This window comes from Ranitomeya variabilis, chromosome 7 (assembly GCF_051348905.1).
Source record: "Ranitomeya variabilis isolate aRanVar5 chromosome 7, aRanVar5.hap1, whole genome shotgun sequence".
Classification (NCBI taxonomy): domain Eukaryota; kingdom Metazoa; phylum Chordata; class Amphibia; order Anura; family Dendrobatidae; genus Ranitomeya; species Ranitomeya variabilis.
The window spans coordinates 126276018-126301154 of NC_135238.1; the positions used below are offsets into that span (position 1 = coordinate 126276018).

A 25137-nucleotide genomic window follows, 5' to 3' on the forward strand; every position below is an offset into this window, starting at 1 on the left:
ATGTATTGGTTTTTTTAATTTTTTGTGGAAATTCAAAAACTGAAAAGTGGGGCGTGCAATATTATTCGGTCCCTTTACTTTCAGTGCAGCAAACTCACTCCAGAAGTTCATTGTGGATCTCTGAATGATCCAATGTTGTCCTAAATGCCTAATGATGATAAATATAATCCGCCTGTGTGTAATCAAGTCTCTGTATAAATGCACCTTCTCTGTGATAGTCTCAGGGTTCTGTTTGAAGCACAGAGAGCATCATGGAGACCAAGGAACATAACAGGCAGGTCTGTGAAACTCTTGTGGAGAAATTTAAAGCTGGATTTGGATACAAAAAGATTTTCAAAACTTTAAACATCCCAAGGAGCACTGTGCAAGTGATCATATTGAAATGGAAGGAGTATCATACCACTGCAAATCTACCAAGACCCGGCCGTCCCTCTAAACTTTCATCTCAAACAAGGAGAAGACTGATCAGAGATGCAGCCAAGAGGCCCATGATCACTCTGGATGAACTGCAGAGATCTACAGCTGAGGTGTGACAGTCTGTCCATAGGACAACAATCAGTCATACACTGCACAAATCTGGCCTTTATGGAAGAGTGGAAAAGGCAGAGATGCTTTCCTGCCTAGGCCTCCAAATAAATGCACTATCAGGATGCAGTGGACCCATGTGGTTAAGATGACGGCAACACAGGTGAAGAAATACCGATGAGACAGCCACTCACAACCTACCAAATTAATGGAGGAGTGGCTGCTTGGCATATGACTGCACAAAAGAGACTTGTATGTGGCGCTGTTCACACAATGGGAATGCACAGCATCCAGGTTAACAGACTATTAGTGACACCCTTCTATTAGCTCAGGCGGGCTGCCCAGCGCTATTAAGATGCATCCCATGTGAACAGACACCACAGTTTACAAGACAGAGTGGGCCCAACTGCTCCCTGAAAATTGCAAAAAACACATATAAAAAATATGTGAGGTATTAGTTTATATTTTGGCCAAAACCCACGTCCCACCCCACGTCATGGGTCCCCACGCTTACGAGTCCTACTCTAACCAACGCTAGCACAAAAAGAGGATTCAGAGAACCTCCAAAAATTCAGAAAAATTGCAAAAAAGGCAGAGATGCTTACCTGCCTAGGCCTCCAAACAAATGCACTATCAGGATGCAGTGGACCCATGTGGTTAAGATGATGGCAACACAGCATTTTTTCGGGGTGCAGTTGGGCCCATTCTGTCTTGTAAACTGTGGTGTCTGTTCACATGGGATGCATCTTAATAGCGCTGGGCAGCCCGCCTGAGCTAATAGAAGGGTGTCACTAATAGGCTGTTAACCTGGATGCTGTGCATTCCCATTGTGTGAACAGCGCCACATACAAGTCTCTTTTCTGCAGTCATATGCCAAGCAGCCATCCGCTCCATTAATTTGGTAGGTTGTGAGTGGTTGTCTCATCGGTATTTCTGCATCTGTGTTGCCGTCATCTTAACCACATGGGTCCACTGCATCCTGATAGTGCATTTATTTGGAGGCCTAGGCAGGTAAGCACCTCTGCCTTTTTTGCTATTTTTCTGAATTTTTTGGAGGATCTCTTAATCCTCTTTTTGTGCTAGCATTCTTTATTGAAGAGTGGCAAGAAGAAAGCCATTTCTCAAAGATATCCATAAAAAGTGTAGTTTATAGTTTCCAACAAGCCACCTGGGAGACACACCAAACATGTGGAAGAAGGTGCTCTGGTCAGATGAAACCAAAATTGAACTTTTTGGCAACAATGCCAAATGATATGTTTGGCGTAAAAGCAACACAGCTCATCACTCTGAAAACACCATCTCCACTGTCAAACATGGTGGTGGCAGCATCATGGTTTGGGCCTGCTTTTCTTCAGTAGGGACAGGGAAAATGGTTAAAATTGATGGGAAGATGGATGGAGCCAAATACAGGACCATTCTTGAAGAAAACCTGTTGGAGTCTTCAAAACCTGAGACTGGGACGGAGATTTGTCTTCCAACAAGACAATGATCCCAAACATAAAGCAAAATCTACAATGGGATGGTTCACAAATAAACATATCCAGGTGTTAGAATGGCCAAGTCAAAGTCCAGACTTCAGTCAAATCGAGAATCTGTGGAAAGAGATGAAAACTGCTGTTCACAAACGATCTCCATCAAACCTCACTGAGCTTGAGCTGTTTGCCAAGGAAGAATGGGCAAGAATTTCAGTCTCTAGATGTACAAAACTGATAGAGACATACCCCAAGCGACTTGCAGCTGTAATCGCAGCAAAAGGTGGCGCAACAAAGTATTAAGTTAAAGGGGACGAATAATATTGCACGTCCCACTTTTCAGCTTTTGAATTTCCTCAAAAATTTATAATAACCAATAAATTTCATTCAACTTGACAATTGTGTTCCATTTGTTGTTGATTCTTCACCAAAAAATTACATTTGGTATCTTCACGTTTGAAGCATGATATGTGGAAAAAGGTTGAAAAGTTCCAGGGAGCCGAATACTTTCGCAAGGCACTGTGTGTATGTGTGTATGTATATATACTGTATATATACATATACATATATATACCGTACAGACCAAAAGTTTGGACACACCTTCTCATTTAAAGATTTTTCTGTATTTTCATGACTATGAAAATTGTACATTCACACTGAAGGCATCAAAACTATGAATTAACACATGTGGAATTATATACTTAACAAAAAAGTGTGAAACAACTGAAATTATGTCTTATATTCTAGGTTCTTCAACATAGCCACCTTTTACTTTGATGACTGCTTTGCACACTCTTGGCATTCTCTTGATGAGCTTCAAGAGTTAGTCACTGGGAATGATCATCCAACAATCTTGAAGGAGTTCCCAGAGATGCTTAGCACTTGTTGGCCCTTTTGCCTTCACTTAGCCCTTACACAGCCTAGAGGTGTGTTTTGGGTCATTGTCCTGTTGAAAAATAAGTGATGGTCCAACTAAACGCAAACCGGATGGAATAGCATGCCGATGCAAGATGCTGTGATAGCCATGCTGGTTCAGTATGCCTTCAATTTTGAATAAATCCCCAACAGTGTCACCAGCAAAGCACCCTCACACCATCACACCTCCTCCTCCATGCTACACCATGGCAACCAGGCATGTAGAGTCCATCAGTTCACTTTTCCTGCATCGCACAAAGACACGGTGGTTGGAACCAAAGATCTCAAATTTGGACTCATCAGACCAAAGCACAGATTTTCACTGGTCTAATGTCCATTCCTTGTGTTCTTTCGCCCAAACAGGTCTCTTCTGCTTGTTGCCTGTCCTTAGCAGTGGTTTCCTAGCAGCTATTTTACCATGAAGGCTTGCTGCACAAAGTCTCCTCTTAACAGTTGTTGTAGAGATGTCTCTGCTGCTAGAACTCTGTTTGGCATTGACCGGGTCTCTAATCTGAGCTGCTGTTAACCTGCGATTTCTGAGGCTGGTGACTCGGATAAACTTATCCTCAGAAGCAGAGGTGATTATTGGTCTTAATTCCTGGGGCGGTCCTCATGTGAGCCAGATTCTTTGTAGCGCTTGATGGTTTTTGCCACTGCACTTGGGGACACTTTCAAAGTTTTCCCAATTTTTCGGACTGACTGACCATCATTTCTTAAAGTATTGATGGCCACTCGTTTTTCTTAGCTGCTTTTTTCTTGCCATAATACAAATTCTAACAGTCTATTCAGTAGGACTATCAGCTGTGTATCCACCAGACTGCACAACACAAGTGATGGTCCCAACTCCATTTATAAGGCAAGAAATCGCACTTATTAAACCTGACAGGGCACACCTGTGAAGGAAAACCATTCCCGGTGACTACCTCTTAAAGCTCATCAAGAGAATGCCAAGAGTGTGCAAAGCAGTCATTAAAGCAAAAGGTGGCTACTTTGAAGAATCTAGAATATAAGACATATTTTCTGTTGTTTCACACTTTTTTGTTAAGTATATAATTCCACATGAAAATACAGATAAATCTTTAAATGAGAAGGTGCGTCCAAACTTTTGGTCTGTACTATATATATATATATATATATATATATATATATATATATATATATATATATATATATATATATATATATATCTATATATATAATTGTCTAAGGGTTTTTCCGTCTGTCTGTCTGTCTGTCTGTCTGTCTGTCTGTCTGTCTGTCTGTCTGTCTTTCTGTCTGTCTGTCTGTCTGTCTGTCTGTCCTGGAAATCACTCCATATAAGGTATGGTCTACAAACAGGATACCTTATATGGAGTGGTCGGCGGTTTGTAGACCATACCTTATATGGAGTGGTCGGCGGTTTGTAGACCATACCTTATATGGAGTGGTCGGCGGTTTGTAGACCATACCTTATATGGAGTGGTCGACGGTTTGTCGGGCGGCCTCGACCAATCAGAGATGGGCACAGCATGGCGACGATGATGTCATAATGGTTGCCATGGCGACGATGATGTCATAAAGGTTGCCTCGACCAATCAGCGACGGGCACAGTCTGCCGCGAATCACATACTACGGGGACATGCATATTCTAGAATACCCGATGCATTAGACCAGCGATTCTGTGAGGACATAAGAGAAGGAAACAAACAAAATCAATACAACATGCTCAGTAAAAGAAACATAATATCATGTTCACAGTTTTACAAAAAAGCTGAGACGTCATAGTCCCTATTTAATCCCTTCGGTTCTAAGGTCTGTAACGTGTAGATCCAAAAAGCTTCCCTTCTCTGGAGCATTTTGGTACGGTTCTGACCTCTCCTAGGGATGTCAATTTGTTCAAGAACCTGAAAGCGGAGCTGGGCGATGGTATGGTTTTTTTCGGAAAAGTGGTAAGGGAGGGGGAGATGTGTTTTATTGCATCGGATTGTGGACTTGTGTTGGGCCACTCTATCCTTCACCATCTGGGTGGTTTCACCCACATAGGCCAGACCACATGGGCACTTTATTAGATATACCACAAAGGTGGATTCACAAGTAAAAAATCCCCTGATGGGAATTGCCTTGCCAGTTTGTGGGTGAAACACGACGGAACCCCTCTGTATGTTGCTACACTGTAGGCAGTTTAAACAAGGGAATGTTCCTTGTCTTTGAGTTTGAAGGAAAGTCTGCCTGGGGACCACTGTGCTTGAGCCAATATCAGCCTTTACGAGTCTATCTTTGAGGTTTTTTGCTCGTTTAAAACATGGAAGGAAGGGCCTATTGAATTCCGGAATATTGGGATAGCTCTTTGTTAGGATGTTCCAGTGTTTTCTGATTGTAGTCTGCACCAAATTAGAAAACGGGTGAAACGTGGAAACGAAAGGAATTCTCTTTTGGTTGTCTTTTGGTCTAGTGTTAGATAGGTTTCTTTTGGCCTCTGTCAGTACCCCCCGGGGATAGCCCCTCTCAATGAACTTGTGTTCCATTTCCGTGAGTCTGACTTTTTTAGTTTCTATATCAGAGACAATCCTCTCTACCCTATGGAATTGTGATTTTGGAATAGAGTTCTTAACCGAGGGTGGGTGACAACTGGTAAAATGTAGGAGGCCGTTACGGTCAGTGGGTTTGGTGAATAGATCAATGGCCAGGGTGCCGTCCCTTTCCTTATATACCAGGGTATCCAGAAAACTGATCCTATGTGTGTCCTGTTGAATGGAGAATTTGAGCTCGGGCCAGATGTTATTAATGTGTTGATCAAAGACAAGGAGCGACTCCATGGGGCCGTCCCAGACGCAGAATATGTCGTCGATATATCTCCGCCATACTTTGCAGTGGTCTTTAAAGAGGGGATGGTCATATACGTAGTCACTTTCGAAGGCTGCCATATAGGCCACGGCATACGGGGGCGCTACGTTCGCGCCCATTGCAGTACCTTGTAGCTGGGCATAAAAGGTGTCCTGACACATGAAATAGTTTTCTTTGAGTACCAAACCTAAAAGGTCAGCACAGAAATGACGTATTTTGGTGTCTACCTTATTGTCTCTCAGGAGTCTGTCCGTGGCTGCCATGCCTTTCTCATGCACTATAGACGTGTATAGACTGTTGACATCCCAGGTGATTAGCCGGGAGGAAGAGGAGATGGGGCCCAAGGACCTAATGACCTGTATAAAGTCATTGGTGTCCAACACAAAGGAGCGTGTGGTTTTGATTAAGGGGGTCAAGATCTTCTCGAGCACTATAGAGAGAGGTGACAGGACTGAATCAGTCAGGGAAACGATGGGCCTACCCGGTGGTTTGTTCAGTCTTTTGTGAATTTTAGGCAGGACGTAGAATATAGGAGTGATGGGATCTTTTTTGATCAGGAAATCCCTCATCTTACTGTCGATTGTACCTGTTTGGAAATGAAAATCTATAATGGGTGCAATTTGCTGGACCAGTCGGTTAAGGGGATTCTGGGGTATGACCTTATAAACCGTGGTGTCACCTAATTGTCTAGTGATCTCCTCAATGTAGTCAGTCCTGTCCATAACTACTGTAGCCCCACCCTTATCAGCTGGTTTGATTACAAGAGACTTATCAGACGCTAGTTGTTCCAACGAAAGTTTCTCCGAGTGTGAGAGATTGGTCTGGAATTGAAATCTCCCCCGATCCATGTCGCGAGTCAACGTGTGGATGTCTCTCTCAACAAGGGAAACGAAAGTTTCCACCGGTGGGTTGGACCGTGGAGGCATGTACCCGCTTTGGCTCCGTAGCCCCAGGTCGTGAAGTTCAAGTAAGGTCTTGTCCTGCCTTGCAGGGTTCAATACGGGAGGTAGTTCCGAGAAATGGACACGTAGCCTGAGGTTCCGATAAAACCTCTGTAGGTCCATATTAAGTTCAAACGAGTTGAACTTATACATAGGGCAAAAGGACAGACCTTTCTGGAGTACAGCCAATTGATGTGTGTCCAGGGTTTTTGAGGAAATGTTGACTACCAGCGGGAGGCTGGACTTTTCTTCTCACCGGGACCACCTTATTTATCTATTTATTTATTTATTCTTTCCAGCGCTCTTCCCTACAGCGAGCATCTCGCCCATTGGCAGCGCAGTCCCATTATCATACAAGGTACCGTGTCCCGTTGTTCTAGATGTACCAGGGTTCCTCCATAGTGCCTATTGGCAATTTCCCACATCCGGCAACTACTTCTGATGACCGGACTAGTCATTTATGTAGCATTACCCTCATTTCTTGCAGCGCTCCCTGTACCAGCGAATTTCCTCGCCCTTTGGCAGCACATTGCTCCTAAACTTGAACGAGGTAATGAGTCCCCCTGTTTTACATGTACCAAGGGTCCTCTATAACACCTACTGGCAATTTTTCTCATACTGGCCACATGATATCCTTCTCCTCAGGTGGCACCATACCTCCTGGATTTTTGGCACCAGCCGTGGGCCCACACAAACAGTTTGTGCATTCCAGGTACTTAGTTGCATTACCCGCATAGTAACCGCTTACACCTACCCTCAGTATGTCACCATTACGTCTGGTAGCCTCTAGATGTACAGGGAGTCTATACGCAGCTCCGGTGGTCACATATGCTCTATGCTCTAGTACTCATTCGTATATGCGGCAGTCTGATGTCTTGTTTTACCTTTTTTCATGTATTGTCAAATACTTTACGTGTCTGTATTCTTGTGTTTTAGGCAGCTCACCCTGCACGATTCAGGGGCATTCTCACCAGTATCTTTCCACTCTGGCAGGCCTCTATCCAGACCCAGCATGGTCACCTTATTCTCATCGACACATTCACAGCTCTCTATTTCTCTGAAATGAAGCTCACATCTCACGCTCCATGTCAGGATTCACCAAAATCCGTCACCGTTGTTGCCTGATCACTTTACTAGTGATATTTGTTGTTCTTGCTTTTTCGACTTTTGAGAAAGTCGGGTTTCGTGAAACCCGACCCAATCCTATAAAAGTTAAGGTCGCTCAACCCTAGTTAGGATCCCTAGGGTTAGGGTTAGGGTTAGGATCCCTAGGGTTAATATATATATACAGGTCCTTCTCAAAAAATTAGCATATAGTGTTAAATTTCATTATTTACCATAATGTAATGATTACAATTAAACTTTCATATATTATAGATTCATTATCCACCAACTGAAATTTGTCAGGTCTTTTATTGTTTTAATACTGATGATTTTGGCATACAACTCCTGATAACCCAAAAAACCTGTCTCAATAAATTAGCATATCAAGAAAAGGTTCTCTAAATGACCTATTACCCTAATCTTCTGAATCAACTAATTAACTCTAAACACATGCAAAAGATACCTGAGGCTTTTAAAAACTCCCTGCCTGGTTCATTACTCAAAACCCCCATCATGGGTAAGACTAGCGACCTGACAGATGTCAAGAAGGCCATCATTGACACCCTCAAGCAAGAGGGTAAGACCCAGAAAGAAATTTCTCAACAAATAGGCTGTTCCCAGAGTGCTGTATCAAGGCACCTCAATGGTAAGTCTGTTGGAAGGCAAAAATGTGGCAGAAAATGCTGTACAACGAGAAGAGGTGACCGGACCCTGAGGAAGATTGTGGAGAAGGACCGATTCCAGACCTTGGGGAACCTGAGGAAGCAGTGGACTGAGTCTGGTGTGGAAACATCCAGAGCCACCGTGCACAGGCGTGTGCAGGAAATGGGCTACAGGGAAGCAGCACTGGACTGTTGCTAAGTGGTCCCAAGTACTTTTTTCTGATGAAAGCAAATTTTGCATGTCATTCGGAAATCAAGGTGCCAGAGTCTGGAGGAAGACTGGGGAGAAGGAAATGCCAAAATGCCTGAAGTCCAGTGTCAAGTACCCACAGTCAGTGCTGGTGTGGGGTGCCATGTCAGCTGCTGGTGTTGGTCCACTGTGTTTCATCAAGGGCAGGGTCAATGCAGCTAGCTATCAGGAGATTTTGGAGCACTTCATGCTTCCATCGGCTGAAATGCTTTATGGAGATGAAGATTTCATTTTTCAGCACGACCTGGCACCTGCTCACAGTGCCAAAACCACTGGTAAATGGTTTACTGACCATGGTATTACTGTGCTCAATTGGCCTGCCAACTCTCCTGACCTGAACCCCATAGAGAATCTGTGGGATATTGTGAAGAGAAAGTTGAGAGACGCAAGACCCAACACTCTGGATGAGCTTAAGGCCGCTATTGAAGCATCCTGGGCCTCCATAACATCTCAGCAGTGTCACAGGCTGATTGCCTCCATGCCACGCCGCATTGAAGCAGTCATTTCTGCCAAAGGATTCCCGACCAAGTATTGAGTGCATAACTGAACATTATTATTTGATGGTTTTTTTGTTTGTTATTAAAAAACACTTTTATTTGATTGGACGGGTGAAATATGCTAATTTATTGAGACAGGTTTTTTGGGTTATCAGGAGTTGTATGCCAAAATCATCAGTATTAAAACAATAAAAGACCTGACAAATTTCAGTTGGTGGATAATGAATCTATAATATATGAAAGTTTAATTGTAATCATTACATTATGGTAAATAATGAAATTTAACACTATATGCTAATTTTTTGAGAAGGACCTGTATATATATATATATATATACTAGACTGTGGCCCGATTCTAATGCATCGGGTATTCTAGAATATGCATGTCCCCGTAGTATGTGATTCGCGGCAGACTGTGCCCGTCGCTGATTGGTCGAGGCAACCTTTATGACATCATCGTCGCCATGGCAACCATTATGACATCATCGTCGCCATGCTGTGCCCATCTCTGATTGGTCGAGGCCGCCCGACAAACCGTCGACCACTCCATATAAGGTATGGTCTACAAACCGCCGACCACTCCATATAAGGTATGGTCTACAAACCGCCGACCACTCCATATAAGGTATGGTCTACAAACCGCCGACCACTCCATATAAGGTATCCTGTTTGTAGACCATACCTTATATGGAGTGATTTCCAGGACAGACAGACAGACAGACAGACAGACAGACAGACAGAAAGACAGACAGACAGACAGACAGACGGAAAAACCCTTAGACAATTATATATATAGATATATATATATATATATATATATATATATATATATATATATATATATATACATATACATACATACATATATATATATATATATATATATATATATATATATATATATATATATATATATATATATATATATATATATACACAAACAGTACAGACCAAAAGTTTGGAGACACCCTCTCATTTAAAGATTTTTCTGTATTTTCATGACTATGAAAATTGTAAAGTCACACTGAAGGCATCAAAACTATGAATTAACACATGTGGAATTATATATTTGACAAAAAAAGTGTGAAGCAACTGAAATTATGTCATATATTCTAGGTTCTTCAAAGTAGCCACCTTTTGCTTTGATGACTGCTTTGCACACTCTTGGCATTCTCTTGATGAGCTTCAAGAGGTAGTCACTGGAAATGGTCTTCCAACAATCTTGAAGGAGTTCCCAGAGATGCTTAGCACTTGTTGGCCCTTTTTGCCTTCAGTCTGCAGTGCAGCTCACCCCAAACAATCTCAATTGGGTTCAGGTCTGATGATTGTGGAGGCCAGGCCATCTGGCGTAGCACCCCATCACTCTCACTCTTGGTCAAATAGCCCTTACACAGCCTGGAGGTGTGTTTGGGGTCATTGTCATGTTGAAAAATAAATGATGGTCCAACTAAACGCAAACCGGATGGAATAGCATGCCGCAAGATGCAGTGGTAGCCATGCTGGTTCAGTATGCCTTCAATTTTGAATAAATCCCCAACAGTGTCACCAGCAAAGCACCCCCACAACATCACACCTCCTCCTCCATGTTTCACGGTGGGAACCAGGCATGTAGAGTCCATCCGTTCACCTTTTCTGCGTTGCACAAAGACACGGTGGTTTGAACCAAAAGATCTCAAATTTGGATTCATCAGACCAAAGCACAGATTTCCACTGATTTCATTGTGTTATTTAGCCCAAACAAGTCTCTTCTGCTTGTTGCCTGTCCTTATCAGTGGTTTCCTAGCAGATATTTTACCATGAAGGCATGCTGCACAAAGTCTCCTCTTAACAGTTGTTGTAGAGATGTGTCTGCTACTAGAACTCTGTGTGGCATTGACCTGGTCTCTAATCTGAGCTGCTGTTAACCTACGATTTCTGAGGCTGGTGACTCGGATAAACCTATCCTCAGAAGCAGAGGTGAATCTTGGTCTTCCTTTCCTGGGGCGGTCCTCATGTAAGCCAGTTTCTTTGTAGTTCTTGATGGTTTTTGCAACTGCACTTGGGGACAGTTTCAAAGTTTTCCCAATTTTTCGAACTGACTGACCTTCATTTCTTAAAGTAATGATGGCCACTCATTTTTGTTTACTTAGCTGCTTTTTTCTTGCCATAATACAAATTCTAACAGTCTATTCAGTAGGACAATCAGCTGTGTATCCACCAGACTTCTGCACAAACACAACTGATGGTCCCAACCCCATTTATAAGGCAAGAAATCCCACTTATTAAACCTGACAGGGTACACCTGTGAAGTGAAAACCATTCCCGGTGACTACCTCTTGAAGCTCATCAAGAGAATGCCAAGAGTGTGCAAAGCAGTCATCAGAGCAAAAGGTGGCTACTTTACAGAACCTAGAATATAAGACAATTTCAGTTGCTTCACACTTTTTTGTTAAGTATATAATTCCACATGTGTTAATTCATAGTTTTGATGCCTTCAGTGTCAATGTACAATTTTCATAGTCATGAAAATACAGAAAAATCTTTAAATGAGAGGGTGTCTCCAAACTTTTGGTCTGTACTGTATATGTATATGTGTGTGTTTTGAGGCATATTTCCTTTGAAAACAATGTGTAAATGACAGAATTTCTCTATGTAAAAGCCCACGTTAAAATCACATTACAATAGGATAGCAATCGCACTGCATTCAAATGTAAATGGCATGCTAGGTGTGAAGAATCCGATTGTATTCGCATTACACTCACATGCTGCACAAAGTCTCCTCTTAACAGTTGTTGTAGAGATGTGTCTGCTACTAGAACTCTGTGTGGCATTGACCTGGTCTCTAATCTGAGCTGCTGTTAACCTACGATTTCTGAGGCTGGTGACTCGGATAAACCTATCCTCAGAAGCAGAGGTGAATCTTGGTCTTCCTTTCCTGGGGCGGTCCTCATGTAAGCCAGTTTCTTTGTAGTTCTTGATGGTTTTTGCAACTGCACTTGGGGACAGTTTCATGCGACTTTCTGCAGGGAGTCTCGGACCGATTTTTCATACGTATAGGCTTGTTTCACATTTGCGTTTAAATCCGCAGCGTTTAATCCGCATCCGCAAGTGGTGGAAAAAACGCATATAAACGCATACAAACGCGGCGTTTTTTAGATGCATGCGGTAACGCATGCGGTTAAAAAAACACCACGTTTGTACGTGTTTATATGCGTTTTTACCTGCGTTTGCGTTTTTGGTGCGCATGATGAGAAATTTCACAAGAGAAAAATCAAGATAACCAGACATCGCCAATGGGACTACAGAGGGCGTGTATTATGGGATTTCTTTATATAGACCCCTGAACAGCTGTAATCCTCAGATTTTGCTCCTGTATCCTGTGTCATGATGGATCTTCGCATGGAGGGCTTTTATTTGAACCTGGATTTAAGCATCAAGTTGTTTCTTGCCTGTGCTTTTGCTTGGGAGCAAGACAGAAATCGCGAAAGATGGAGAAGGAGACAACGTAGGTGTTTTTGGAGACACCCCATTATCAAACTACGTGAGAGCCGTGGAGCCTATCACACGCTGTATGGCGAGCTTAATGCCAACCCGGAGAAATTCCATGAATATACAAGGATGTCGCAAGACTCGTTCCGGGATTTGCTTGTTCGTGTCCAAGGAGCCATACGGAGACAGGACACCCAGCTCCATAGAGCGATTTCACCAGAGGAAAGTCTGCTGGTTACATTAAGGTACGTTCCAAATCTAAACCAATGACAGTCCAAATTTTGTGTTTTCTGACATGTATGTTTTGGGTATTTTCCTTTCTTTCTTTAGTGTAACCACACCATAAATAGAATAGTTTGTAATTTTTGGGGGGTTTCTTTTTTTTACAGATTTCTGGCAACCGGAGAGAGTTTATCATCCCTCCACTTCCAATACCAGCTTGGAATATCCACCCTGTCCGGAATAGTTGCGGACACCTGTCGGGCTTTGTGGAATGTATTCCGGGATGAGTTTATACCCCTACCCACCGTCGACATGCGGCTTGAAATTGCAGAAAAATTCTGGAGTGTGTGTGATTTCCCCAACTGTTTAGGAGCGGTGGATGGAAAGCACATCCGCATTATCAAACCTGCCAGAACAGGATCGGAGTATTTCAACTATAAAAAATATTTTTCTGTTGTGCTCATGGCAGTAGCTGATGCGAACTGTCGCTTCATCACCGTGGACATTGGAGCTTTTGGCCGTGGTAACGATTTTCAGACTTTCAAGAACTCGGATATGGGCCGCCGTGTGTATGGCAAAAATTTCAATTTTCCCCCGCCACAACCTCTCCCCAACACTCAAGGTCCACCGATGCCATTTGTTATGGTTGGGGATGAGGCCTTTCAGATATGTAAAAACCTACTGAAGCCCTATTCCAGTTGGGACTTGAACCACACTAGAAGGATCTTTAACTACAGGCTGACCAGGGCCCGAAGAACAGTGGAGTGTTCCTTTGGCATTCTGGTCTCTAAATGGCTCATTCTTGCATCAGCCATAAATCTAAAAGTGGAAACAGTCGACGAGGTGGTCAAAGCCTGTGTGGATCTGCACAATTATATAATGGCTAAGGAGCAACCCAACATTGAACTGGATGAACCAGTTGCACACCCACTGCCCGATTTCCAGCATCACCCGCTGCGGTCAACTGCAGCAGTTGGTCACATGCGGGACCAACTTGCTGCCTTTTTTGATTCAGATATTGGACGTGTGTCATGGCAGGACAATGTTGTGTAAATGTTCTGTTGTAATTCGATCTGTACCAGTAATTTTCTGCAATGATAATAATATTTCTCATTAATAAACTTTAGTTTTGGTTGTGTTGACCGTGTCTCTTATGTTTTTCCTCTACAAACCAAGGCTGTCCTAAAGCTGGTTTCACACTTGCGTTTTGATCTGCAGCGTTTTAGCGCTAAAAAACACATGCGTTTTTTTTCTATACTTAACATTAAAAAATGCATGCGTTTTTTAGCATGCGTTTTGACGCGTTTTCGGCAACGCATGCATTTTTGACGCATGCGTTTAGTTGCAGAAATGCAACCTGTATTAATTTCTAGCGGCATTTTTTTGCCGCAAAAAACGCATGCGTTTATTCGCGGCAAAAAAATGTATTGCTGTCTATGTAAACGCATGCGTTTTTAAGCACGTGCGTTTGCTTGCGTTAAAAACGCATGCGTTTTTAGAGAAAAACACAAGAAAACACAAGAAAAAACAAGAAAACCCTAACCATAACCCTAAACACAAGAAAAAACAAGAAAACTCTAACCCTAACCCTAACCCTAACCCTAAACACAAGAAAAAACAAGAAAACCCTAACCCTAGGGATCCTAACCCTAACCCTAACCCTATAGAAAAACACAAGAAAAAACAAGAAAACCCTAACCCTAACCTAACCCTAACCCTAAACACAAGAAAAAACAAGAAAACCCTAACCCTAACCCTAACCCTAGGGTTACTAGGGACCCTAACCCTAACCCTAAGGTTGGGATCCCTAGTAACCCTAGGGATCCTAACCCTAACCCTAACCCTAGGGATCCTAACTAGGGTTGAGCGACCTTAACTTTTATAGGATTGGGTCGGGTTTCACGAAACCCGACTTTCTCAAAAGTCGAAAAAGCAAGAACAACAAATATCACTAGTAAAGTGATCAGGCAACAACGGTGACGGATTTTGGTGAATCCTGACATGGAGCGTGAGATGTGAGCTTCATTTCAGAGAAATAGAGAGCTGTGAATGTGTCGATGAGAATAAGGTGACCATGCTGGGTCTGGATAGAGGCCTGCCAGAGTGGAAAGATACTGGTGAGAATGCCCCTGAATCGTGCAGGGTGAGCTGCCTAAAACACAAGAATACAGACACGTAAAGTATTTGACAATACATGAAAAAAGGTAAAACAAGACATCAGACTGCCGCATATACGAATGAGTACTAGAGCATAGAGCATATGTGACCACCGGAGCTGCGTATAGACTCCCTGTACATCTAGAGGCTACCAGACGTAATGGTGACATACTGAGGGTAGGTGTAAGCGGTTACTATGCGGGTAATGCAACTAAGTACCTGGAATGCACAAACTGTTTGTGTGGGCCCACGGCTGGTGCCAAAAATCCAGGAGGTATGGTGCCACCTGAGGAGAAGGATATCATGTGGCCAGTATGAGAAAAATTGCCAGTAGGTGTTATAGAGGACCCTTGGTACATGTAAAACAGGGGGACTCATTACCTCGTTCAAGTTTAGGAGCAATGTGCTGCCAAAGGGCGAGGAAATTCGCTGGTACAGGGAGCGCTGCAAGAAATGAGGGTAATGCTACATAAATGACTAGTCCGGTCATCAGAAGTAGTTGCCGGATGTGGGAAATTGCCAATAGGCACTATGGAGGAACCCTGGTACATCTAGAACAACGGGACACGGTACCTTGTATGATAATGGGACTGCGCTGCCAATGGGCGAGATGCTCGCTGTAGGGAAGAGCGCTGGAAAGAATAAATAAATAAATAGATAAATAAGGTGGTCCCGGTGAGAAGAAAAGTCCGGGCTTAATGTATGACAATGGGGGAGAGAGACTGGGCGTCACTGTACCTGGTGCTGCAGAGAAGAGGAAATGGCGCCGTGCAGAGAATCCTCCCGGAGACGCTGATCCCCCAGCAGTACTTCCGGGTTTATGTGTGCCACCAGGGGGTCAGCTGACCCGCTGCGTCATCGGCGTCACGTGACCATGCCGGCCGCGCATGCGCAGTGGTGAGATGGAGCGCTGGGCAAATTTATAATCGTACTAGCGCCTGTGCCTATCGCCTGAAATGTGCCTCTGCACCGCGCAGCTAGGGATGAATGGCAGGGCCAATGGGGGAGATGTTGTGGGCACTGTAATATGTAACTGTGGGGAAAATGCATGTGGGGGCCATTTATGCAATGAAGGGATTAAACTAGTAGTGGGTACTGCAGCGCGTGTGGGGGCTGCGTATGCCCAATGAAGAAAGGACTAGTCAGACCTAGGGGGATACCTGATGGTGGTCACACAGCTGTGATAAGGTGGCAATCTAAATATTCTATATTCATCCGGCATGATGTGGAAATACTATACCGTGTGACGGATAGTTGGTGCTCAGTGCCTAGTAGTGCTGCTAGCGATTCTGTGAGGACATAAGAGAAGGAAACAAACAAAATCAATACAACATGCTCAGTAAAAGAAACATAATATCATGTTCACAGTTTTACAAAAAAGCTGAGACGTCATAGTCCCTATTTAATCCCTTCGGTTCTAAGGTCTGTAACGTGTAGATCCAAAAAGCTTCCCTTCTCTGGAGCATTTTGGTACGGTTCTGACCTCTCCTAGGGATGTCAATTTGTTCAAGAACCTGAAAGCGGAGCTGGGCGATGGTATGGTTTTTTTCGGAAAAGTGGTAAGGGAGGGGGAGATGTGTTTTATTGCATCGGATTGTGGACTTGTGTTGGGCCACTCTATCCTTCACCATCTGGGTGGTTTCACCCACATAGGCCAGACCACATGGGCACTTTATTAGATATACCACAAAGGTGGATTCACAAGTAAAAAATCCCCTGATGGGAATTGCCTTGCCAGTTTGTGGGTGAAACACGACGGAACCCCTCTGTATGTTGCTACACTGTAGGCAGTTTAAACAAGGGAATGTTCCTTGTCTTTGAGTTTGAAGGAAAGTCTGCCTGGGGACCACTGTGCTTGAGCCAATATCAGCCTTTACGAGTCTATCTTTGAGGTTTTTTGCTCGTTTAAAACATGGAAGGAAGGGCCTATTGAATTCCGGAATATTGGGATAGCTCTTTGTTAGGATGTTCCAGTGTTTTCTGATTGTAGTCTGCACCAAATTAGAAAACGGGTGAAACGTGGAAACGAAAGGAATTCTCTTTTGGTTGTCTTTTGGTCTAGTGTTAGATAGGTTTCTTTTGGCCTCTGTCAGTACCCCCCGGGGATAGCCCCTCTCAATGAACTTGTGTTCCATTTCCGTGAGTCTGACTTTTTTAGTTTCTATATCAGAGACAATCCTCTCTACCCTATGGAATTGTGATTTTGGAATAGAGTTCTTAACCGAGGGTGGGTGACAACTGGTAAAATGTAGGAGGCCGTTACGGTCAGTGGGTTTGGTGAATAGATCAATGGCCAGGGTGCCGTCCCTTTCCTTATATACCAGGGTATCCAGAAAACTGATCCTATGTGTGTCCTGTTGAATGGAGAATTTGAGCTCGGGCCAGATGTTATTAATGTGTTGATCAAAGACAAGGAGCGACTCCATGGGGCCGTCCCAGACGCAGAATATGTCGTCGATATATCTCCGCCATACTTTGCAGTGGTCTTTAAAGAGGGGATGGTCATATACGTAGTCACTTTCGAAGGCTGCCATATAGGCCACGGCATACGGGGGCGCTACGTTCGCGCCCATTGCAGTACCTTGTAGCTGGGCATAAAAGGTGTCCTGACACATGAAATAGTTTTCTTTGAGTACCAAACCTAAAAGGTCAGCACAGAAATGACGTATTTTGGTGTCTACCTTATTGTCTCTCAGGAGTCTGTCCGTGGCTGCCATGCCTTTCTCATGCACTATAGACGTGTATAGACTGTTGACATCCCAGGTGATTAGCCGGGAGGAAGAGGAGATGGGGCCCAAGGACCTAATGACCTGTATAAAGTCATTGGTGTCCAACACAAAGGAGCGTGTGGTTTTGATTAAGGGGGTCAAGATCTTCTCGAGCACTATAGAGAGAGGTGACAGGACTGAATCAGTCAGGGAAACGATGGGCCTACCCGGTGGTTTGTTCAGTCTTTTGTGAATTTTAGGCAGGACGTAGAATATAGGAGTGATGGGATCTTTTTTGATCAGGAAATCCCTCATCTTACTGTCGATTGTACCTGTTTGGAAATGAAAATCTATAATGGGTGCAATTTGCTGGACCAGTCGGTTAAGGGGATTCTGGGGTATGACCTTATAAACCGTGGTGTCACCTAATTGTCTAGTGATCTCCTCAATGTAGTCAGTCCTGTCCATAACTACTGTAGCCCCACCCTTATCAGCTGGTTTGATTACAAGAGACTTATCAGACGCTAGTTGTTCCAACGAAAGTTTCTCCGAGTGTGAGAGATTGGTCTGGAATTGAAATCTCCCCCGATCCATGTCGCGAGTCAACGTGTGGATGTCTCTCTCAACAAGGGAAACGAAAGTTTCCACCGGTGGGTTGGACCGTGGAGGCATGTACCCGCTTTGGCTCCGTAGCCCCAGGTCGTGAAGTTCAAGTAAGGTCTTGTCCTGCCTTGCAGGGTTCAATACGGGAGGTAGTTCCGAGAAATGGACACGTAGCCTGAGGTTCCGATAAAACCTCTGTAGGTCCATATTAAGTTCAAACGAGTTGAACTTATACATAGGGCAAAAGGACAGACCTTTCTGGAGTACAGCCAATTGATGTGTGTCCAGGGTTTTTGAGGAAATGTTGACTACCAGCGGGAGGCTGGACTTTTCTTCTCACCGGGACCACCTTATTTATCTATTTATTTATTTATTCTTTCCAGCGCTCTTCCCTACAGCGAGCATCTCGCCCATTGGCAGCGCAGTCCCATTATCATACAAGGTACCGTGTCCCGTTGTTCTAGATGTACCAGGGTTCCTCCATAGTGCCTATTGGCAATTTCCCACATCCGGCAACTACTTCTGATGACCGGACTAGTCATTTATGTAGCATTACCCTCATTTCTTGCAGCGCTCCCTGTACCAGCGAATTTCCTCGCCCTTTGGCAGCACATTGCTCCTAAACTTGAACGAGGTAATGAGTCCCCCTGTTTTACATGTACCAAGGGTCCTCTATAACACCTACTGGCAATTTTTCTCATACTGGCCACATGATATCCTTCTCCTCAGGTGGCACCATACCTCCTGGATTTTTGGCACCAGCCGTGGGCCCACACAAACAGTTTGTGCATTCCAGGTACTTAGTTGCATTACCCGCATAGTAACCGCTTACACCTACCCTCAGTATGTCACCATTACGTCTGGTAGCCTCTAGATGTACAGGGAGTCTATACGCAGCTCCGGTGGTCACATATGCTCTATGCTCTAGTACTCATTCGTATATGCGGCAGTCTGATGTCTTGTTTTACCTTTTTTCATGTATTGTCAAATACTTTACGTGTCTGTATTCTTGTGTTTTAGGCAGCTCACCCTGCACGATTCAGGGGCATTCTCACCAGTATCTTTCCACTCTGGCAGGCCTCTATCCAGACCCAGCATGGTCACCTTATTCTCATCGACACATTCACAGCTCTCTATTTCTCTGAAATGAAGCTCACATCTCACGCTCCATGTCAGGATTCACCAAAATCCGTCACCGTTGTTGCCTGATCACTTTACTAGTGATATTTGTTGTTCTTGCTTTTTTGAATTAGAATTTTGAATTGTATCCCCAAATGTGCATCATGACTTTCTTTGTCTCTAAAAATATTCTTTTGTATTTTTGTATATATATATTACAGTACTCAAAAGTCCTGTCTGATGAAGGTCCTATGTTGGGACCGAAAACGTTCATGTTGAACTGGATGCACTGAATAAATGATGTTTTGACTTCACTACAAAGTTCTCCTGAGTGCCAAGTATATTTTCATTGATGTTCTACGGGTTGGATACCTAACTTGAGCACCTCCCAGATACCCAGAGTGCCGTGCTTCACTATATTATTTCTCAAAAGTCGGGTCGAGTGAAATCGGCCGATCCTATAAAAAAGTCGGGGTCGGCCGAAAGCCGAAACCCAATGCACTGCAATGGGATACTATGGTTCCCAGGGTCTGAAGGAGAGGAAACTCTCCTTCAGGCCCTGGGATCCATATTTAAGTGTAAAATAAAGAATTAAAATAAAAAATATTGATATACTCACCTGTCCGGCGGCCCCTGCAACTTACCGAGGGAACCGGCGGCCTGCTTTGGTTAAAATGAGCGCGTCCAGGGCCTTCCGTGACGTCACGGCTTTGTGATTGGTCGCGACGGCCCATGTGACCGCCACGCGACCAATCACAAGCCGCGGACGTCATTCTCAGGTCCTAAATTCCTAGAATTCTAAATTCCAGGAATTTAGGACCTGAGAATGACGTCCGCAGCTTGTGATTGGTCGTGTGGCGGTCACATGGGCCGTCGCGACCAATCACAAAGCCGTGACGTCATCTTAAGGTCCTTCACGTGCTGATTCTTAGGAAGGAAGGCTGCCGGAAAGAAGCAGGGCGCGTATGAGGGTGAGTATATTCCTATTAGGTATATACTCACCCTCGGCTTCTTTCCGGCAGACTTCCTTCCTAAGAATCAGCGCGTGAAGGACCTTAAGATGACGTCACGGCTTGTGATTGGTCGCGACGGCCCATGTGACCGCCACGTGACCAATCACAAGCCGCGGACGTCACCGCAGGCCATTCACGCGCTGATTCTTAGGAAGGAAGTCTGCCGGTTAGTACCAGGGCGCGTCAGAGGGTGAGTATATCAATATTTTTTATTTTGATTCTTTATTTTACACTTAAATATGGATTCCGATACCGATTCCCGATCGCAAACATATCAGAACTCGGTATCGGAATTCCGATCCCAGATTCAGAAGATCGCCGACCTCATGGCCGACCCCACACAGGGGTCGGGTCAGGTTTCATGAAACCCGACTTTGCCAAAAGTCGGCGACTTCTGAAAATGGCCGACCCGTTTTGCTCAACCCTAATCCTAACCCTAACCCTTAGGGTTAGGGTTAGGATCCTTAGGGTTATGGTTAGGATCCCTAGGGTTAGGGTTAGGGTTAGGATCCCTAGGGTTAGGGTTAGGGTTAGGATCCCTAGGGTTAGGGTTAGGGTTAGGATCCCTAGGGTTAGGGTTAGGGTTAGGGTTAGGATCCCTAGGGTTACTAGGGATCCTAACCCTAACCCTAACCCTAGCTATTTCTGTTTATAGTGGGTTTTCTAGTTGATTTTGATGATTGGCAGCTGTCACACACTTCTCAGCATGCGTTTAAAAAACGCAAACACAGGAAAAAACGCATGTAAACGCGGCAAAATGCCGCGGTTTTTTTTGCACGCAAAAACGCATGCGTCTAAAAAACGCGGCATTTTGCTGCGTTTACATGCGTTTTTTCACCACATGCGTTTTTTTTAAAAACGCTGCAGATCAAAACGCAAGTGTGAAACCAGCCTTAAACTAGCAGTATTTGGTCTGTATTTAATATCAGTATTTGTAATCCAAAACCAGGAGTGGGTGATAAAGGCAGAGGTGCTAGTTATTATGTTAATATTTTAATTTACCTCTAATTGTTCCACTCCTTGTTTTGGCTTACAAATACTGATATAAAACACTGGCCACATACTGCTAGTGCTATGGCAGCCATGTTGCTTTATTGGTAAGCTTGTTGACGTCATTGCGTCCTGATTCTGTTCTGCTGTATCCATTGGACACAGACTGAAGACACAATGACTGTCACACTAAAGAGATCTATACTCATCAAGTCAGGTGTCAGAAATAATGAATTCATGATGCACATATAACAGCTTCATGAATTCACTATTTCTGACACCTGTGCAGGTGAGCATAGCTATGCCGTGTGTGATCACCATCGTCCCTTCAATTTGTATGTAATAGATTATGTACACAGAAGAGAAAATGGAGGTTATACAAGGCAGTTCTCTACTCACCAGGTCAGGTGTCCTAACTAATGAGTTTTTTGACACCTGACCTGTTCAGTAGAGTTCTGCACTGTATGTCCGCCATTTTCTCTTCTGACTGCAACACTAGTCACAGACAAAGCATAAAGAAGAGATTATGGAGATAATACAAGTATACATTTTTTGGCCACCTCATATCTCTATACTAAAGACACACAAAACTGCAGTCTTTTTTTTTTTTATAACTACTGGAAATATGATGTGGCCAAAAAATAAAGTGTGTGGCGAAGTTTCTTATTTGGCGCACGGTGTGTGTTGCCGGTGGCGGAAGACACAATAAACCAAACATAATTGGAGCAAATCAATTTCTTTTTATTTTTTAACAACCCAAAAATGTATTTAACTGCGCCAGCTTGGGGTAGTGTGATGTAAACGGGGGGTGTGAAGCACTGAGGCCTGGCTAACCGTGGACGACGCAGAGGTGGCAGGAGAAAGGGCAATGAAACTAGTAGGGTCTGGAAGTTCGGGGATGGGGCTTGACACATGAGAGGCTCGAGACGCACTGGAAGGGTGAGACAAACCTGACATTACAGACACATTGGGAGGTGAAGGGGGAGGAATACTAAGAGTCCTCTGTTTTTTTGTTTTGTTTTTTTGGGGGTTTGCCGGGTTCTGGGAAGCCTTGGTGGGCTCATATGGTGTGGCGTAGTGGTGGGTGACCTGTCAGGGTCCAGCTGCACCATGACAGATTCCATAGTGCTCGTAGAACTTGCAGCCATGCCAGAGTCCATAGCGCTTGTAGAGCGTAAGGCCATGCCAGGGTCCTGCTGCATCGTGGTGGTGGCGGTAAGCAAGGCCATGCCAGGGTCCTGTTGCATCGTGGTGGTGGCGGTACGCAAGGCCATGCCAGGGTCCTGCTGCATCATGGTGGTGGTGGTACGGAAGGCCATGCCAGGGTCCTGCTGCATCGTGGTGTCAGTGGAGGAAGTCCAAGCAGGAGCAGCGGTTGTCATGGTGGTGGCGGTGGGATGTCCAACTGCACACGGCATGGTGATGGTGCTGTAGTGGTGTCCAGCAGTGCTCGGAATTGAGGTGGCTGTGCAGTGGTATGCTGCAGAGGTCGGCATTGAGGTTACTCGTGACAGTGAAGGCACAGGTGGATATGCCGACACTGTCTGCTGGAAATACCGACTCTGCTGCATAGCCTGCACGTAAGCAGCATTGCAGGCCTGCATGACACTCAGCTGGAGATCAGGAGTAACGTGTTCCGACATGCCCTGCTCAATTTGGTTAAAAAAATGTGCTGGCCTCTGGAGGTCGGCTTTCACTTGGTAAAGGCTTTTGGTGACCTCCTGGATACGTGCATTCAAGAGGTTATGTGAAATATCCATTTGGTCACCCAAAGCCCTGATTGCTTCATGTAAAACCGAGCTCAAATGCAAAAACTCAGGCATGAGTGACCTGTCCGATGCCCTCTGCCACTGCCGGGAGGAGCCCCCAAAAAAAGGGGCAGTGGAAGAGGACTGCGAAAGGGGAAGACCTGATGGACCAGCTCCCTGGTCTCCAGTTAGTGTGGAAGGCCCACTTGCTGCAGCGCTGCTGGATGGCTGGGACGGGTCCGTGGCTGTCGGATGATGGACCGCTCCAGAACCTGGGCCAACAGTTGTGCTCCATGTGCTGTGAAAAAAGGAAAAAGAAAATTAATACCAAAAATTAACCAGACGCAAAAGAAAAATAGAAAAATACAGATTATGGCAATACAATACAACCTAATGCACGTGATAAATACTTACGTTCACTGGGCAAGGACCGATCTTAAAAATGCCAGAACTCGATAGTGTTTGTATCTTCTGATCCTTGCTCCTGAACCACTGGGAACATGGCTCTCTTGACGCAGGTCCTTGTTGAAGCGGTCCTTCATCGAACGCCAACGTGCTTTGACTTTGGCCACTGTTAAAAAAAAAAATTATGGTCAGAAAAAGGACTTTTGGCCGTGCTCACACAACTGTGTGTGATGACAGAAACTCCTGAGAGTTTCTTTCATCACACACAGTCGAGTGAGCACGGCCAAGGTCTCTGCTGCTTCACACTGCAGTGCAATACTTACCAAATGCATTTTGGACCTGAGTCGGGTCATTGTCCCAGCCATCCCACATCTCTTTGGCCACCTCATTCCATAGGCGCCGGATCGTGACGTTGTTTGAGTGCAGTGGATCCCAGGTGTCCCACAACGGGACTCGCTCCTGGACCAGGGAGATGAGGAGGTCATTTTCAATTAGGTCATCCTCCCGTTGTGGAACCTAAAAATTAAATAAAGTCATTAAAGTTTAGTGAATTAACATAAGGAAAAAAAAGAAAAAAGATGCTGAGAAATGGCATGAATAGGAAAGTCAACATGCAAAAGGATTCCAGAAGAAAAAAGTTAAGAAATAGGAATGGAAAGAAAAGAAGATTCAAGAATATTACACTGAGGATACAGTAAACAGTCAGCCTTGTATACGTACCTGCTGCCGTCTTTCTACCCGACCTTGAGTCTGCTGCTCCTGCCCAGTCTGTGCCGCAGTTGAAGAAGAGCTCTAAAAAAATGAAAAATTCAAATTGTCACGTGTAGATGTGACAGTGAATACTTGCCAATCTGACGAGGCAAGTACTCACCTCACTGACATGCTTGACTTCCGACGGCCCAGGACGAAACTCCTCATCAGAAGAAGAAGAAGACATTCTGATGCATGTAGAAAGAAAGTAATGCAAGAAATTAGGACATGTAGAGACAGAAAATAGAAAATAAAGGCATTGACTAGACTATACTCACATTGTTCAGTGTCTTGTTTTCCTCCAAGATGTAGCCTGTGTCTCGTCTGCATCAGTGTCTGCTGAGTAGTGTTGAGCGATACCGTCCGATACTTGAAAGTATCGGTATCGGAAAGTATCGGCCGATACCGGCAAAGTATCGGATCCAATCCGATACCGATACCCGATACCAATACAAGTCAATGGGACTCATGTATCGGACGGTATTCCTGATGGTTCCCAGGGTCTGAAGGAGAGGAAACTCTCCTTCAGGCCCTGGGAACCATATTAATGTGTAAAATAAAGAATTAAAATGAAAAATATTGCTATACTCACCTGTCCGACGCAGCCTGGACCTCAGCGAGGGAACCGGCAGCGTTGTTTGTTTAAAATTCGCGCTTTTACTTGGTTACGTGAAGTCCCGGCTTGTGATTGGTCAGGGCGGCCATGTTGCCGGGACGCGGACCAATCACAGCAAGCCGTGACGAAATTACGTCACGGCTTGCTGTG

General features: G+C 44.4%; 1 protein-coding gene across 1 annotated transcript; it reads right to left on the minus strand.

Moving 5' to 3' along the window:
- Positions 1-22203: 22203 nt before the first annotated feature.
- LOC143785464 (uncharacterized) lies at positions 22204-24710 on the minus strand. The gene is made up of 6 exons (XM_077274344.1): positions 24650-24710; positions 24493-24559; positions 24342-24413; positions 23945-24137; positions 23631-23787; positions 22204-23514 (listed from the first exon to the last, which is right to left on the minus strand). The coding sequence occupies exons 2-5, from the start codon at positions 24556-24558 to the stop codon at positions 23633-23635; spliced, it is 486 nt and encodes a 161-aa protein (XP_077130459.1). The 5' UTR covers position 24559; positions 24650-24710; the 3' UTR covers positions 22204-23514; positions 23631-23632.
- Positions 24711-25137: the final 427 nt, after the last annotated feature.

Excerpts from the sequence above, each read along its gene's own strand:
- LOC143785464 (XM_077274344.1), bottom strand. The coding sequence starts at position 24,558 with ATGTCTTCTTCTTCTTCTGATGAGGAGTTTCGTCCTGGGCCGTCGGAA. Across the intron at positions 24,414-24,492 it reads AAGTCAAGCATGTCAGTGAG|AGCTCTTCTTCAACTGCGGC; the intron begins GTGAGTACTTGC and ends TCATTTTTTTAG. Across the intron at positions 24,138-24,341 it reads GGGTAGAAAGACGGCAGCAG|GTTCCACAACGGGAGGATGA; the intron begins GTACGTATACAA and ends TTTAATTTTTAG.